General features: G+C 47.1%; 1 protein-coding gene across 2 annotated transcripts in view; it reads right to left on the bottom strand.

The window, feature by feature from the left end:
• Positions 1–1,785: 1,785 nt before the first annotated feature.
• Positions 1,786–18,662, bottom strand: part of chd5 (chromodomain helicase DNA binding protein 5) — a 237,282-nt gene continuing 220,405 nt past the window's right edge. For both annotated transcript variants that reach the window (XM_068017205.1, XM_068017206.1), the window contains 3 exons: positions 11,592–11,752; positions 10,877–11,003; positions 1,786–4,658 (listed from right to left, as the gene is read on the bottom strand). In XM_068017205.1, the coding sequence (XP_067873306.1) occupies positions 4,546–4,658; positions 10,877–11,003; positions 11,592–11,752 (401 nt within the window). In that variant the 3' untranslated portion in view covers positions 1,786–4,545. The remainder of the gene's footprint in view (positions 4,659–10,876; positions 11,004–11,591; positions 11,753–18,662) is intronic.

Raw genomic sequence — 18,662 nt, 5'->3', positions numbered from 1 at the left:
GCTGCATGCACATAGGGACTGCTTCATTATCCGAAGAGTTGCGAATGGAATTTAGTACTGTGCTATCATCCCTACCTCTGACCTGATGATGAAGGAAAGATCATTAATAAAGCAGATGAAGATGGTTGGGCCAAAGACCCTTTGGAACTCCTGCAGCAATATCCTGGGGCTGCGATGATGGGCCTCCAACAACCCCAACCATCTTACTTTGCATTAGGTATGACTCCAACCAGTGGAAAGTTTTCCCCAATTCCCATTGACTCCAGTTTTCCTAGGATTCCTTAATGCCACACTCAATCAAATCCTGCCCTGATGTTAAGAAGTCACTCTCACCTCACCTCTGGAATTCAACTCTTTTGTCTATGTTTGGACCAGGGCTGAAATGAAGTCTGGAGCCAAATGGCCCTGGTGGAACTCAAACTGAGCATCGGTGAGCAGGTTATTGGTGAGGAAGGGCTGCTTCGTAGCACTGTCGACAACAACTTTGCTAATGATTGAGTAGGCTGCTGGGTCATAATTAGCCAAATTGGCAGTGTCCTGCTTTTGTGAACAAGCCATAATTAACGTACCCTCTAATTTTTTTGTAGTGCGCGGCCCCTTCACTGAAGTGCCTGGGCCCTTTAATTTTTTTTTTTGCATAGCTGTGAGAGAACATTTGGGGTGCTGTGCAACCTCACAACTTAGAGGGAACATTGGACGTAACTGGGCAACTGCCGCATTATAAAATTTACATATTGTGGAATACAACTCTACTGCTGGCCCACAGTGGCTCATGGATGCCAGTTTTGAGCTACTTTATCTGTCCTATTTTGCAACATAGTGGTGACACATAACATGATGAAGGGTGTCTTCAGTGTGAAGATGGTCACTCCAACTAATATTGTCATGGAAAATGCATCTGCAACGGGTTGAGCTCAATTAGGTTTTTCGCTCATGTTGGTTCTTACTATTTGCCACAGGCCCAGTCTGGCAGTTATGTCCTGCAGGACTTGGCCAGCTCTGTCTGTAGTAATGCTGCTGAGTCACTCTTGGTGATGGACAATGAAGTTCCCTACCTGGAGTACATTCTGTGCCCTTGATCAATACTTTTTTCTATGTCCTTTATACTGTCAAAAATCAACACAAAGTTTCCAAACATTGAAAGTGTGTTGTTCTTCTAACTAATAGTCTGCCTTGCAACCAGTCAGTCAACCGATGCAGAACAAGAATATCCTCCCCATTTGGAGTGATCACATCCACTCTGAGGATCAATTTGAAGCGGTCAATATTAAGTGGAACTTTCTTTCTTAATCTCTCAGGACGTCTTGTGCAGATCTCTTGCTGGGGGTTACAGTTCCATAAATGCCAGTAACCTCCCGCCTCGTCCAATACCATATCTAAGTGACCATTATTCAGGTGAGTCGATACAGTGAATGTTGAAAAGCTATTTTATGGGCATGGGAAGGAGAATTCACTGCCGAACCCAGGATGCTAGCTTCACCTGACGTCCCACAGCTGCTGATTTTACCTTGTCTAGTCCAGGGGCACTGCAGCAGACTATAACTCCCCCTCCTGTCCCTTCACTCCCCCAGCATCAACCCTGTTCCCCACCACACCTGACTGGGGATTATGTTTGGCCCAAATGGTTCACTACCGGTGTACATGGTGCATTTAGCCAAATGGGCCAGCAGAGGGAGACAACACTCATGGTTTACAGGCTCAGCCTCAGACTACTGGGGGAGAAAAAGGAAAAAATCAGAAGTACAAAGCTGTATTTTTAGGGACTGTATTAAAGATGCACTTTGAGTTTATACAGTCAGGTTAAAACCTTTCAACTTGGGAGAGACTTTCTTACCAAATAGCTTATTAGTCTCAAGTAGGAGAGCAGTAATATTCTGTACACAGAATTGGAAAATACAATAACACCTTACAAGGTACTGTTTAAAAAATAAACAAGTTAAAACATTGGAATTCTGAGCAGATATGTGCAAATGGCTGGGATTTCTGTCAGTTTGGTCTCCCATGAATTAAATCAAGTGAGCAATACAATACCATTTATAACACAACATTGTTAAGCAAAAAAATCCTTCATCAAATCATCCTCACACTAATTCTTAATCCTAATTAATATTGGATTGGTGATAGAGTAGGGAAAGGATAGCTGAAGCAGGGGGGCATGAGAAATCAGCAAAATATAAAAGTAGAACTAGAGACCATAGCAGTGTCATCACCGCCACATAATTCTGGTATCTCCTGAAGCTTTACTGATTCGGCCCAATTCCTGAGCCTAAGTTTTCCTGAAATTGACCTCTGTAGTTTTTATTTTTTTGCCTCCTCCAAGAGTCAAGGATCACTTGTGATTGGCAGGTTTGGCCAGCGTCTGATGTACGGCATGAGCACCAATGGAACCCTGGTCCTGTGCAATCCTGCTCCTGGCCAGTTCCTTACGCTGGAAACGTGAGACACAAAGCATCAGCCTGCACTACAATGCCTCTCCCCCTTCTCTAGCTCCCACTCCCTCACCCAGACTGAATACATTGCAGACACTCGCGATTGAGGTTCACACATAAGGAACAGGCACTGGGGTGAGGAACTGAAGGGCGCTGACTCTCATGAAATCCGCACTTCAGCCGGCAAGCAGTCTTTATAGAGGAGAAAATAGGGCTGAGAGCAAAACAGAGAACAAAAGTGGGAGGGGAAGGGAAAGAAAAAGGAAAGGAGACAGAGAAATGAGGATGTGAAGAAGCATGGGAGGGAGACAAAGAAAGGAATGAAAGAGAAAAGGGTAGAGTGAGGAAAATGAGGATGAAGAGAGGACGACTGGATAAGAGCAGCTTTTATAGTGTCTTTTAACAGGAGGGGGAAAAAGAAGGAAAAGAGAAGGCAGGAAGAAGAGTGGATAAGAAGTAGTAATAGAGAGAGAGAGAGAGAGAGAGAGAGAGATGGAAAGGGAGGGAAGCAGCGTCAAACTCAAGGTCATAAAATGCTTAACTCAGAAACTTAAATTGTGGCTTTAAACAGTCATTGAGGTTTCATTATTTAACTTTTACCTCAGTTAAATGAACCAGTTTAAATGACATTTGGTGAAAAAAAAGTTTAACATGAGCTTCATAAAAACATTAATCTCAGGAAGAACAATTCAAAACCAATAGAAATGAGAAATGTCACCTCCTGAAGGCATCGACTCTAAACTGGGTGCCAAGGTGTGGGGTGCACAGGGTACGAGGGTCCGCAGGTGCCAGGGTGCATGGCTACTGGGGTCCCAGGCATCAACCACTATCTTGCTACCACTACCCATTCTTCATGCATAAGCGTAGACAGTGACTGAGGGAGACCGCATTGCTGAGGCCAACCCTGCTTTCACTCGGACTCTTTTCAGTAAGAGTAACTGGCTACAGATCAGGAAGAATGACTTTGGCTGATTTTACTTGCCTCTGCCCTGGCTGAGGGGCACTGAGGCAAATTCCAGGACACCACCCGCCCCTGCCCCCACAAAGATTAGCCAACTGGACATGGGCTAGAGTGAAACCTGGATCCCTTGGCTCCGGTCTATGTGGCTAAGCTGAGCACTGGGCACAGCCTCAACCCACTAACCCATAGACAGTCGACAAGAAACAGAATAATTCTGGTCAAATTCCTCTGGGCTATCAGTAACACGCTAAAACCTTTGGGTACAGCATTGTATTGGTCACCATGATCAGGAGCATTTCCCAGGCGTGTGGTCCTTCTCAAGTGCATCAGTGTCCGGTCTTGGCAAACATCCTTCATAATACTAAATGGTAATCGGCATACTGCTTCCAATGGCACTAATTCCTTGTTCCATCACCTCATTATGGATATACAGTGGGGTATAAGGGGATACCAATGGACCTGTTCTGCTAACACATGGGAGACAAGCTGAGGATAACTCTGAACCCCTTCACCAGAACAAGGTGGACCATTCCTTGTTCCATACCAGGCCGAACTAAACCTGGACAACATACAACATACGGGCTATGGACATTGTACTGGGAGTACAGAGCGCTGGCGACAGGGACGGACTGACCATATGGGAAATCAGGGGGTTCCCCGAGTGTCCTTGAATGGTTCCACAGTACAGAACAGATCCGTGCCCCCTTGTCTCATGAGAATCCTGAAGAATCCTATGCCCTTTCAGGGCAGCCAGTTAACCCTGACTGGGGGTTCAGTTTGGGGCCTGGGATAGTGCATGGCACTGGGGGATATTGAAGGTACGGGGTTAAGGATGGTACTTGGGTTTATTATGTGGAGTACAATCTGTAGAATCGGTTCAATATTCCAGAGTTTACCAGCTCCAGTAAGGATCGTGCTCTTCTTGTCTCTTGGCCCCGCAACCCTGACCTGTGGAGATATCCTCCCTGAAACAACAGTCAATGTAACTGGAACAGCCTCCCACAAACGTGTGAAAAAAGTGCAAATATGTACACAGTTAGCAGAGCCCCCCAGATGAAAACAGTTTATGTTATCCGACAAAGTTTAAAGAAGATAGGAGTATGGCAACTGTATCGACTGCCCGTAGTCTGGGAGCTGCCCTCGGGGACCCTGCCATCAATCCTCGATGCAGATTACATCACTGACTTTATCTTTCTTCTCTCCTGCTTCCAGTCCTTCCGATAGGAGCTTTTTATCTGGGACACTCACAGCTGAAATATTTGTGGTTGCTGCAAACAAGCAGAATGACTTCAATACATTTTTCTTTGTGCTGACAAATTTTTTTTTTTCAAAACAATAATTTGCATTCATATAGCATTTTTACCATATTATAATATCTTAAAAGGTGCTTTAACGGGAGGGTAATTCGACAATAAATTTGATGCTGAGCCAAAGAAGGCAAGCTGCAGCTGTCAAACGTGTTGGCAGGTGGCAGATATCCCAAACAACCTCCAGATACGAGGCTAGCTGCAAAATAAGCAGTCACGGATTGCAGTGGCAGAGGGATTAAGGTGGGGTGAAATCGAGGGTAGTGCCTCTACATCATTCAAAAACCTCATAAACCTATTTTACAGCACCCTGTGACATGGCGAGCAAAGGGCTGCCATTCAATAAGTCCTACCTCAACAAAAACCTTCAAAGCAGATCAGCTGACGGCTGTGAAGGCAGACGAAAGGTTGCAGCAGGGCCTTGTCCTCAGTTATACAGCTCACCTGATCATTGAAAACAGGCAATGCTCCACCAAGCAGTGTGGGGCCTGCTGTGCAACAGGCCTCCCCAATCTCAAAGACGCCATGCACAGGCCCTTCTATGGATCACAAATTTCCTCAAGCCCTTTGGTAATCAGCTAGTGATGACGGGGACACAGGATCGTGATAGCTGGGAGCTTCTAATCACAACCTGACATCGCTTACCAATTAACCACTTCACTCAATTGAGGCAGAAGGGTGGTTCAGAGTTTGTAGCTGTGTCTGAGCAGCCCTCTTCAGGATTAGCTCTGCTCACCCAACTAGGGGAAGGGGCCAGAAAAGGTGCCCTAAAAATAGCTGCCTCACTGTAAACCCGCTGGAAAACCGCATTCAGCAGAATCACCCATTAGCAGACAAAATGGACAAGAACAAACAATCAAGATAGGATCTTGGAATATCAGATCATTAATGGATAACTCAGAACAACCGGAGAGACAAACAGTGATAGTATTCGCGAGCTCTGACGTCTAAACGTTGATATAGTAACCCTTAGCGAGACCCTTGGAGCAAATGAGAGACAAATAAAAGAACACGACAGTGGCTATACTTTCTTCTGGAAAAGGAAATCTCGCGAAGAATGCAGTCAGCTTTGTCATCAAAAACTCCACAAACCCCCTATGGAGATCAATGAGCGTCTTATAACACTCAATCTTAACCTCGAAGGCAATCAATCTGCCACCCTCATCATTGCTTATGCACCTACCTTGGACTCCGAGGACGAAGTGAAAGAAACCTTCTATTCCAAGCTAGGCTCAACTCTGGCAGCTATATCATCACAGTCAAGGATCATTCTTCTCGGTGATATCAATGTCAGGGTAGGGGACAACCACTCCCTTTGGCCGAACACCATTGGAAAGCATGGAGTTGGAAAGTCCAATCCCAACGGCGTACGCCTCCTTACCCCGTAGGCTGAACATGATCTTGTGGTCACAAACATCTTTTTCCACCAAAAGAAAGTTTCAAAGTATCCTGGCAACTTCCAAGATCAAAGCACTGGCATTTAGTAGAACATGTGATCGTCAGGACAGGGATCGGAAAGATGTGCCCATTACATGGGCTATGGTTATGGCCAACGCATGCTGGACAGAGTATCACCTCATTCACTCGGTATTGCCGCCTGAGACTGCCCCCAAAAGGAATCAACAGCCGCGACAGGTACGAAGAAAGTTCAAGGTTTCTGGCCTGTCAAACGACAACAAGCTCAAGGAATTTCAAAAGCAAATGAATCAGAAACTACAGAAACAGATGGTCATCCCATTAAGCAATGTCCAAGATGTCTGGCAATCAATGAAATTCATCATCACACATACACGCCAAGAAATCCACACTCACCACTAAAAGCAATACAGAAATATGAAAACTCATTGATTTGTAAACGGACAGCATTCCAAACCTGGCAACAGGATCCAAACTCCACCAGGCAGCCAAAGCCGAATTTAAAGACAAACACATGATTTGAAGAACAAATGGTGGACAGACAAGGCTGAGGAAATTCAACTCTTCACTGACATGCGCCTTTTTCAAAGCAACTAAAAAGATCTGTGGACCCACAACAAACAGATCAACACCAGTAAGACCCAAAGGTGGCAAGACGCTCCTCAAAGACATGGGCAGTATCAACACATTCTGGAAACTTTGTAGAACGACTCAGTCAGACCTCCGCGGTGGTGCACCTGCTGGACAACCTCCCACAATCAGAAATGAACTAGACGATGATCCAACGCTGGATGAAGTGAAAACTATCAACCAGATGAAAAACAACAAAACTCTGGTCCTGATAATATCCCTGTGGAAGTACTGAAACACGGAGAAGACATACTGATCTCGCAGATACAGCCTTGCCAGCAATGCCCACATTCCAAGAATGAATTTAAAAAGCATGCCCTATTTGTGAAGCACTAGCAGAATGAAGAGATTGCAAGTGATCTTAGGGACACTATGATAATCACAGTCTTCAAGAAAGGAAACAAGTCGAACTGCAGCAACTACAGGGGCACAGCATTGCTCTCAACTGTTGGCAAAGTCCTAGCTAGGATACTTCTTAATCACCTCTTGGCAATTGCAGAGGGGATCCTTCCAGAGTCTCATTTAAGCTCCGACTTGCTAGAGGAACAACCGACATGATCTTTACAGCACGCCAACTTCAAGAACACTGCAGAGCAGAGCATCCCCGTGTACATGGCTTTCGGCAATCACACAAAAACCTTTGACTCGGTGAATCAAACTACCTTTGGAAGGTGCTATAGTGACATGGATGCCCAGCTAAGTTCACAAATGTAATCCGTCTGCTATATGACAATATGCAAATAACAATGTTATGCAATGGCTCCGTTACAGACCCCTTTCCTGTTAAAACACTGCACCAACACTATTCTCAATCATTCTTGCAGCAATCATAGGATCATAGAACGTTTACGGCACAGAAAGAGGCCACTTGGTCCATCGTGTCTGTGCTGGCCGAAAAACGATCCACCTACTCTAATCCCACCTTCCAGCATTTGATCCGTAGCCCTGCAGCTGACGGTATTTGAGGTGCATATCCAGACTCCTTTTGAATGAGTTGAGGGTTTCTGCCTCAACTACCCTTTCAGGCAGTGAGTTCCAGACCCCCACCACCCACTGGGTGAAAAGGTTTTTCCTCATCTCCCCTCTAATTTTTCTACCAATCACTTTAAATCTATGCCCCCTCGTTACTGACCTCTCTGCTAAGATAAATAGAACTTTCACCTCCACTCTATTCAAGCCCCTCAAAATTTTGTACATTTCAATCAGATCTCCCCTCAGCCTTCTCTGTTCCAAGGAGAACAACCCCAGCCTATCCAATCTTTCCTCATAGCTGCATTTTTCCAGTCCTGGCAACATCCTTGTAAATCTCCTCTGTACCCTCTCTAGTGCAATTACATCCTTTCTGTAATGAGGTGAGCAGAACTGCACACAGTACTCAAGTTGTGGCATAACCATTGAGTTATACAGTTCCAGCATAACCTCCCTGCTCTTGTACTCTATATCTCGGCTAATAAAGGAAAAGATTCCATATGCCTTCTTAACCACCTTATTGACCTGTCCTGTTACCTTCAGGGATCTGTGGACATTCACTCCAAGGTCCCTCACTTCCTCTACACTTCTCAGTATTTTCCCATTAATCGTGTATTTCTTTGCCTTGTTTAACCTCCCCAAATGCATCACCTCACACTTCTCCAAGTTGAATTCCATTTGCCGCTTTTCTGCCCATCTGACCAGACCATCAATATCTTCCTGCAGCCTACAGCTATCCTCCTCGCTATCGACCGCACGGCCACACTTTGTGTCATCCGCAAACTTCTTGATCATGCCCCCTACATTTACATCCAAATCGTTCATATACACCACAAAAAGCAGGGACCCAGTGCTGAGCCCTGCAGAACCCAGTGAAAAAAGCTCTTCAGTCGCTAAAACACCCGTCAACAATTACACTTTGTTTCCTGCCACTGAGCCAATTTTGTATCCACCTTGCTGCATTTCCCTGGATCCCATTGGATTTTTTTTTTAACCAGTCTGCCATGTGGGACCTTGTCAAAAGCCTTGCTAAAATCCATGTAGACCACATTCACTACCCTCATCTATTTTCCTTGTTACTTCTTCAAAAAATTCAATCAAGTAGGTCAAACAAGATCTTCCCTTAACAAATCCATGCTGACTATCCTTGATTAACCTGTGCCTTTCTAAGTGACAGTTTATTCTGTCCCTCATAATAGATTCCAATAATTTGCCACTACTGAGTTTAGAGAGTTTGGCCTGTAATTATTCGGTCTATCCTTCACTCCCTTTTTAAACAGAGGTACAACGTTAGCAGTTCTCCAATCCTCCAACACCACACCTGTATCTAATGAGGACTGGGAAATGATGGTCAGACCCTCTGCTATTTTCTCTCTTGTTTCTTTTAAAAGCCTTGGGTACATTTCATCTGACCCTGGTGATTTATCAACTTTCAAGGATGCTAATCCCATGAATGTTGCAGCTTACTACTGACAGGTTCTCTCCAGGTGTGGTAATAACTTATCGCACTGATGATAAACTCTTCAATCTCAGCTGGCTGAAGGTCAAAACCACTTCTGTAGGAGAACTGCAGTATTCTGTTAACGCACAAGTTACTCTGAGGAAGAACTACAACAAATAGTTGATGCCTTCACCAAAGCATGGGACATGCCCTGAACACCAGGAAGACCAACTCACACCAAATGCACCAAATCCAACGGCTTCAATTGAGGTTCATGGCGAAGTGCTGGAAAATATTTCTCACTTCCCATATCTTGGAAGCTATCTATCCCAAAAAGCTGACATTGATAAAGAGGTACATCACTGAATCCAAAATGCTAGCTCAGCTAGCAGGTACTCGGGTTTTTGAGAATCACGATATCTGACCCGACACTAAACTCAAAGTCTTTATCGGGGAGTGGTTCGCACACATTTCCGTACGATGCTGAAGTTTAGACAACTTATGGACACCATATCAAGGCCCTAGAACATCATCAACAATGCTGTTTTAGAAGGATCTTGTGAATCAAATGGGAGGACAAAAGAACAAACACGAGTATCCTCCAAAACACAGACATGCCAAGTACAGAGGCCATGACAATCTCATCACCTGAGATGGACAGGACATGGCAGGAGAATGCCGATTCAAGACTGCCCGAACAGACGCTCTACTCATCTATGCCAGAGAGCCTTTCACATGAGGGCCAAATGAAACATTTCAAAGACAACCTCAAAGCCTCCATGAAGGTCTACTCTACTAACATCAATACATGGGAAGCAGATGCCCAATCATGGCCAAAATGGCAATCCATCACCACCAATGGCGTCAAGATCTTCCAATTAACAAGGGCAGTCGCTGAGACAACTGGTCAAGCCAACAATCCGCCACTCTGCTTCCAGCCGACAACTGATGTCCTCACTGTGGCAGAGCCTGCAAAGCTAAGATAGGGCTCATAAGCCATCTGCGAACCCACACCAACACTGACACCTCACTTCTACTCAGCCATTCACAAGGGGCAAAGGAAATGAGTAATGTGCTAGAGGCCAGAACAGGATTGTTTTAAACCCCACCTTCCAACTTACACGTCACCATTTCACAAATGGAGACATTTTAGTTTTATCTAACATATGTCGCACAAAAGCAAACCGAGCTCCACATGTTTCAATGGCTCTGAGATCAATATCAATCTTTGATCCTAAATTTCCCTCCGAACAGTTACTTAATCTCGACAACTGTGCACAAGGGACCAGGGAGATGTCCTGGCCCAGTTCACTGTCTGGTTCTCAGTACAATGAGGTCTAGAAGAGCACCAGGCTGAATTCTGTCCATTTTTATCAGAGGAGGGAATTCCCTTCTCCATTGATCAATGTTCTTTATCGTTATATATTCTTAGGATGTGGGTGTCACTGACAAGCCCAGTATTTATTGTCCATCCATAGATGCCTGGACAGAACCGACTGTCTTGCTAGGTCACTTCAGAGGCAGCTTAGAGTCGACCACATTGGTGTGGGAATGGAGTCACAATTTGGCCAAGACCAGAAAGGATGGCAGGTTTCCATCCTTAGAGGACATTAGTGAACCAGTTGGGTTTTTATGATAATCCAGCAGCTTCATTGTCATTTTGACTGATAACAGCTTTATATTTGCAGAATTCAGATGTGAGAGGCGTGTTTCTAGAACATACCGCTGATATAGGGCCCCAGAGGCATCTGATTGTAGTTGATGAGGGCTCCAGTACCTGGTCCTCGGAAGGTGGGCCCGAAGCTGTTACTGTACATCTGTGCCGTTCCGTACAGACCCTGTGGGAACGGCTGCAAAAGACGGTTCGTTTAAACAAAAATAAATCAGGTTGTTAAACTCAAAGTCTGGAATAGTTTAGACAAATAATTCACAACTTTAACTGCAGGATTTCCCCCTCTCCCCATCTGAAGTTATTGACCCTTTGATCAAACCCAGTTCCAAGGGGACTGAGTAGCTTCTGCTTAGGAATGCCGACAATGGGTAGCATCACAGTCAAGTGCAATCCTGCCCTCACTGCCCCAAACCAACACTCCCCCCGACCCCCAACAGAAACAGAGAGGGAGCTTTACTCTGTATTGAACCCGTGCTGTATCTGCCCTAGTTTGATGGGACACTTGGCACCCGATGTGGGAATAGGTTGTAATCCCCAGCACTAACATCCCTCATAGTTATGAGCAGAAAATTCAGGTCAAAAAAAAAATAAACACAGAACATTGGCATTGAATCTCACCGCTATATCCACTGCTAATTGGGAGATTCAAGGTCCTCTTGCACACTTGATTATATGGGATGCACAGTCCAAAAGACAGGGGGATTACACTGCAATGCCCCCTCACTCACAGAGTCTCTCACCACGATGCCCTCGCCCGCTTTCTCACCTGCTGTTGGGGCTCGTTTCCGCGATTTGCCAGTCGACTCAGGATGCTTCGTTCCGACATCTGGAGCCGTGCAGCCACGGGCGGGACCCTGGACAACATGTTGGGTAATCTTGTCACGTCTGCCTTCATGTCGCTCAGGAGCTCCTCCAGCTGATTCAGGACTGAAAGAAATAAAAAGCAAACACAGGGCGAGGAGCTCAGGGCCAGGGTTTCAGTAGGGGACGCAGTGTCAATACATCCCAGTAACAGCTGACAACACTCACAGCTGGCGTTGTTATACTCTGCAGCTCCATAAGCCACGGTAATACTACGCACCAAGTACCCGGCACAACACGGCAAATTCCAGGAGGGCATTGATAGGGGGCTAGTAATAAGGGGCAGTAATTTTTAAAACACTGGCTCTGGATGTACAGCCTAACCTCTAATACTTGCTCACAGCTCCTCCCCTTTACATGGAATCAATCTTGTTACTTTCCTGATAAACTCTAAGATAATTTTCTGTGGACTAGACAAATATCCTCAGAGATTGTGCAGCATAAATCACAGAAAATGGAATCTGGAACTAGCAACTGACTGTTGTACAGACAAGTTTGGGTTTGGTGGTGAAATGGTCAATGTTACTGGACTAGTGATCCAGAGAACAGGAGTTCAAATCCCACTATGGCACTTTGAGCATTTGAATTCAGTTTCAAAAATGTTGAAATAAAAAGCTTGCATCAGTAAGAGTGACCATGAAAGCTGTCGGATTGTCGTTAAAAACCCAACTGGTCCTTCAGGAAAACCTGTCGGCCTTACCCAGTCTGGGCCTATATGTGACTCCAGTCATACACCAATGCGGTTGACTCTGAACTGCCCTTAGAAGTCATCTAGCAAAGCACCCAGTTGTATCAGAACCTGCTACTGTAACAGGTCAAGGAGACAGCTCGTCCTCCCACCACCACCTCAGGGCAAAGGGGGTTGGGCTGTGAATGCCGTTCTTTCCAGCATCCTGCATCCACATCCTGAGGATTAATTGGGGTTTTTTTTTAAACATACAAGGCCAGCCTGCTTCTCACCCTCACTTTACTAACCTTCATTCATAGAGGGTTGGCTGCTGGTGAAAGTGGAGAGAACTGTATTGGGCAGAAGATGCTCTTCGCTGACCAGTGGGTTTGTTACTGAGTCAAACACAGTACAGTCCCAGGATCCATCCCAGTCTGTACCAAGATAGCTAGACTACAATGATAAATACCCTGGGCTGGAAGTTGGCAGTGGGGGTGGGAGGGGTGGAATTAAACTCAGGGTTCACCCCCATCCTAGCTCTTTCTAGCCCACAGTTCAGTTACAGCCTGGGCTAACTCAGCACAGAACAGGAGATTAAACCTGGATGTCTTGGTTGATGAGGCTCAGGCACTGCCATAAGCATGGGGGCCACCAGGGGGTGTCTGCTCTTCTTTTCTTGCTTTCTTCTGAGATTTGTGACGTGTTTTAGTCGCATTGAGGTTGTTGCTGCCCTTCTTGCCCAAGAGCACCCACTGAAAGGGGAGGAAAGGGCTGTATATTCAGTGCTCAACAAACAGAATAAGGAGTAAAGCCCACAACTGTCCCATATTAAAATGAGGGGCTTGAATTCAGCAGCACCACAGAGAATAGTGTCAGCAATCAATCGGATCTTAAAAGATTAAAACCAGACTTACTGGTTCTACATAATTATAAATACTCACTATCTCCACCCTTCCTACAGACAGCACGGGAATGAAAGGGGAGCTTATTATTCCAAATATCTGTTTAGTTATAAGGAGCAATGTCGTTCTCGTATACTGTACAGAATAAGGAGTATATTACAATCCAAAATAACAACTGCATTTATATAGCAGCTTTAATGTAGTAAAATTTCCCAGGGTGCGTCACAGGAATGTTATCAGGCAAAAGATGACACCGAGCCACAGAACATGCTATTAGGACAGGTGAGTAAAAGCTCGAACAAAGAGATAGGCTTTGAGGAGCGACTGAAAGGAGAGAAGTGGAGAGTTTGAGAAAGGAAATTCCAGAGCTTAGGGCATTGGCAACTAAAGGCACAGCTACCAGAGGTGGCATGATTTAAATCAGGGATGTGCAAAAGGCCAGAATTGGAGGAGCGCAGAGATCTCTGAGGGCTGGAGGAGGTTACAGAGATAGGGAGGGGAGTGGGGCTGGAGGAGGTTACAGAGATAGGGAGGGGAGTGGGGCTGGAGGAGGTTACAGAGATAGGGAGGGGAGTGGGGCTGGAGGAGGTTACAGAGATAGGGAGGGGAGTGGAGCTGGAGGAGGTTACAGAGTTAGGGAGGGGAGTGGGGCTGGAGGAGGTTACAGAGATAGGGAGGGGAGTGGAGCTGGAGGAGGTTACAGAGATAGGGAGGGGAGTGGAGCTGGAGGAGGTTACAGAGATAGGGAGGGGAGTGGGGCTGGAGGAGGTTACAGAGATAGGGAGGGGAGTGGGGCTGGAGGAGGTTACAGAGATAGGGAGGGGAGTGGAGCTGGAGGAGGTTACAGAGATAGGGAGGGGAGTGGGGCTGGAGGAGGTTACAGAGATAGGGAGGGGAGTGGAGCTGGAGGAGGTTACAGAGATAGGGAGGGGAGTGGGGCTGGAGGAGGTTACAGAGATAGGGAGGGGAGTGGAGCTGGAGGAGGTTACAGAGATAGGGAGGGGAGTGGGGCTGGAGGAGGTTACAGAGATAGGGAGGGGAGTGGGGCTGGAGGAGGTTACAGAGATAGGGAGGGGAGTGGAGCTGGAGGAGGTTACAGAGATAGGGAGGGGAGTGGGGCTGGAGGAGGTTACAGAGATAGGGAGGGGAGTGGAGCTGGAGGAGGTTACAGAGATAGGGAGGGGAGTGGGGCTGGAGGAGGTTACAGAGATAGGGAGGGGAGTGGAGCTGGAGGAGGTTACAGAGATAGGGAGGGGAGTGGGGCTGGAGGAGGTTACAGAGATAGGGAGGGGAGTGGAGCTGGAGGAGGTTACAGAGATAGGGAGGGGAGTGGAGCTGGAGGAGGTTACAGAGATAGGGAGGGGAGTGGAGCTGGAGGAGGTTACAGAGATAGGGAGGGGAGTGGGGCTGGAGGAGGTTACAGAGATAGGGAGGGGAGTGGAGCTGGAGGAGGTTACAGAGATAGGGAGGGGAGTGGGGCTGGAGGAGGTTACAGAGATAGGGAGGGGAGTGGGGCTGGAGGAGGTTACAGAGATAGGGAGGGGAGTGGAGCTGGAGGAGGTTACAGAGATAGGGAGGGGAGTGGGGCTGGAGGAGGTTACAGAGATAGGGAGGGGAGTGGGGCTGGAGGAGGTTACAGAGATAGGGAGGGGAGTGGGGCTGGAGGAGGTTACAGAGATAGGGAGGGGAGTGGGGCTGGAGGAGGTTACAGAGATAGGGAGGGGAGTGGGGCTGGAGGAGGTTACAGAGATAGGGAGGGGAGTGGAGCTGGAGGAGGTTACAGAGATAGGGAGGGGAGTGGGGCTGGAGGAGGTTACAGAGATAGGGAGGGGAGTGGGGCTGGAGGAGGTTACAGAGATAGGGAGGGGAGTGGAGCTGGAGGAGGTTACAGAGATAGGGAGGGGAGTGGGGCTGGAGGAGGTTACAGAGATAGGGCGGGGAGTGGAGCTGGAGGAGGTTACAGAGATAGGGAGGGGAGTGGAGCTGGAGGAGGTTACAGAGATAGGGAGGGGAGAGGGGCTGGAGGAGGTTACAGAGATAGGGAGGGGAGTGGGGCTGGAGGAGGTTACAGAGATAGGGAGGGGAGTGGAGCTGGAGGAGGTTACAGAGATAGGGAGGGGAGTGGGGCTGGAGGAGGTTACAGAGATAGGGAGGGGAGTGGAGCTGGAGGAGGTTACAGAGATAGGGAGGGGAGTGGGGCTGGAGGAGGTTACAGAGATAGGGAGGGGAGTGGGGCTGGAGGAGGTTACAGAGATAGGGAGGGGAGTGGGGCTGGAGGAGGTTACAGAGATAGGGAGGGGAGTGGGGCTGGAGGAGGTTACAGAGATAGGGAGGGGAGTGGAGCTGGAGGAGGTTACAGAGATAGGGAGGGGAGTGGGGCTGGAGGAGGTTACAGAGATAGGGAGGGGAGTGGGGCTGGAGGAGGTTACAGAGATAGGGAGGGGAGTGGAGCTGGAGGAGGTTACAGAGATAGGGAGGGGAGTGGGGCTGGAGGAGGTTACAGAGATAGGGAGGGGAGTGAGGCCATGGATGGATTTGGAACAAAGGATGAGAATTGTTTGAAATGAGACGTTGCTGGTGTAGGAGGTAATGTAGGTCAGTGAGCACAGGGGTGATTGGTGAATAGGATTTGGTCTGAGTTGGGATGCGGGCAGCAGAGTTTTGGATGAGCTCAGGTTTATGGAGGGTGGAAGATGGGAAACTGGCCAGGAGAACGTTGACTAGTCACATCTAGAGGTAACAAAGGCATGGATGATGGTTTCAGCAGCAGGTGAGCTGAAGCAGGAGCAAAGTCAACGATGTTACAGAGGTGGAAATAGGCTCTTAGTGATAGCACGGATATGTGGTCGGAAGCTCATCTTGAGGTCAAATATGACAGCAAGGTTGTGAACAGTCTGGTTCGGGTTCAGACAGTTCTCAGGGAGAGGGATGGAATCGGTGGCGAGGGAACGGTGTAGCGGGGACTGAAGACAATGGCTTCAGTCTTCCCAATATTTAATTGAGGAAATTTCTGCTCGTCCAATACTGGATGTCAGACAAACAATCTGACAATTTCGAGGCGGTAGAGCAGTTGAGATAGGTTGGGGCAGTGGTGAGGTAAAGTCACCAGTATAGATAAAGAACCTGATGTGTTTTTGGATGATGTCAATGAGAGGCAGAATGTCGATGAGAAATAGCAGGGGGACTCCAAAGTAACAGTGCAACAGTGGGAAGAGAAGCCATTGCAGGTGATTATTAGATAGATTAGAATGGAACCGGGTGACAGCAGTCTCATCCAGCTGGATGACAGAAACCTGATGGGAGGGATTCAAATTGCGGGAAAGATGGGCTCGGATTTGGGAAGTGACAACATGTTCAAGGACTTTGGGGAGAAAATATGGAGTATATATTACCCCCCTCCCCCCATGTACTGTACACAATAAGTATATCCCCCACCCCCATCCCATGTACTGTACAGAATAAAGGGGTATAAACCCTCGTGTACTGTACAAAATAAGGGGTATACACCCCCTGAATTCCAGCTCCTTCCTATACAGAACAACTAATGTACCCCACATCTGCCCCCTACTGGGATCAGCATCAATGTGCAAAGTGAGGAAATGTAGATCAGGCCCAGATACTGAGTCAGATTTGTACAACCGCCCAAATCTCCCTCCTCGATCAGAGATGGAGACTGTTTTATCCATTTAGCAGCACGGCGTCTGTTTAAGATTGCAGTGACTCCATTTGACACAGGGTTAGAAGCGTAAACAAACCCACTTTATTCCTTTTATTTGGTTATTGTCAAATTTCCACCATGAATAATTTCAAACAGGAAAGAACTAACTGCTCCCTCTGGCAGTGCAGCTGGTAAATGATGTCCCCAGTGTGAGGTAGTGAGACATACAAACCTGGAGGGTCCCAGGTTCGATCCCAAGTCTGTGCTGACTTAGTGATATCAGCCAGGTTAGACCACATGGAGTACTGTGCACAGTCTGTTTTCCTTATTACAAAAAGGATACAGAGGCACTGGAGAAAACGCAAATAAGATTTACTAGGATGATATCAGAACAGAGAGCCTTTACCTATCAGGGAAGATTGCACAGTCGAGAGCTGTTTTCTTTAGAAAAGACTGAGAGGTGATCTGATAGAAGCCTTTAAGATTATTAACGGGTTCGATAGGGTAGACGGAGAGAAGTTTTCACTTGTGGATAAGATCAGAACTAAAGACAGACATTTATGAATAAATCCAATGGGGAATTCAGGAGAAGCTTCTTTGCCCAGAGAGTGGTGAGAATGTGGAACTCGCTATCATATGGAGTAGGTGAAGCAAATGGCAGAGATGCATTTAAGAGGAAGCTAGATAAACACATAAGGGAGAAAAGAACAATTGATTTGCTGATGGAGTGAGATGACGAGGAATGGGAGCAGGTTCATGTGGAGCATCAACACCAGCACAGACCAGCTAGGTCGAATGGCCTGTGTTTGTGCTGTAAATTCGATGTATAACTGAAGTAATACATGAAGTATTAACTTTCCTTTATGAATTCTCTGGTCAAAGCAAGGAACATGCTGATGGGGAATGGAACACTTTCCATTTGAAGCATTAAACACCCCCTAAACTCAACCACCGCATGGTTTATAGAGTAAAGCTCCCTCTACACTGTCCCATCAAACACTCCCAGGGCAGGTACAGCACGGGTCAGATACAGAGTAAAGCTCCCTCTACACTTTCCCCATCAAACACTCCCAGGGCAGGTGCAGCACGGGTCAGATACAGAGTAAAGCTCCCTCTACACTTTCCCCATCAAACACTCCCAGGGCAGGTGCAGCACGGGTCAGATACAGAGTAAAGCTCCCTCTACACTTTCCCCATCAAACACTCCCAGGGCAGGTACAGCACGGGTCAGATACAGAGTAAAGCTCCCTCTACACTTTCCCCATCAAACACTCCCAGGGCAGGTGCAGCACGGGTCAGATACAGAGTAAAGCTCCCTCTACACTTTCCCCATCAAACACTCCCAGGGCAGGTACAGCACGGGTCAGATACAGAGTAAAGCTCCCTCTACACTTTCCCCATCAAACACTCCCAGGGCAGGTACAGCACAGGTCAGATACAGAGTAAAGCTCCCTCTACACTTTCCCCATCAAACACTCCCAGGGCAGGTGCAGCACGGGTCAGATACAGAGTAAAGCTCCCTCTACACTTTCCCCATCAAACACTCCCAGGGCAGGTACAGCACGGGTCAGATACAGAGTAAAGCTCCCTCTACACTTTCCCCATCAAACACTCCCAGAGCAGGTACAGCACGGGGTTAGATAGAGAATAACCCCACACCTGCCCATCTAAACTGTGCATTAACCCTCCAACCTCAAACGGGACCCTCTTGCTACACTGATGTAGCCTTTTCCATACCAGCCAACCTGC

The sequence above is a fragment of the Heterodontus francisci genome, chromosome 37 (genome assembly GCF_036365525.1).
Source record: "Heterodontus francisci isolate sHetFra1 chromosome 37, sHetFra1.hap1, whole genome shotgun sequence".
Lineage (NCBI taxonomy): Eukaryota > Metazoa > Chordata > Chondrichthyes > Heterodontiformes > Heterodontidae > Heterodontus > Heterodontus francisci.
Note: the sequence above shows the minus strand (reverse complement) of the source record. Positions and strands in the feature narration are given on the sequence as shown.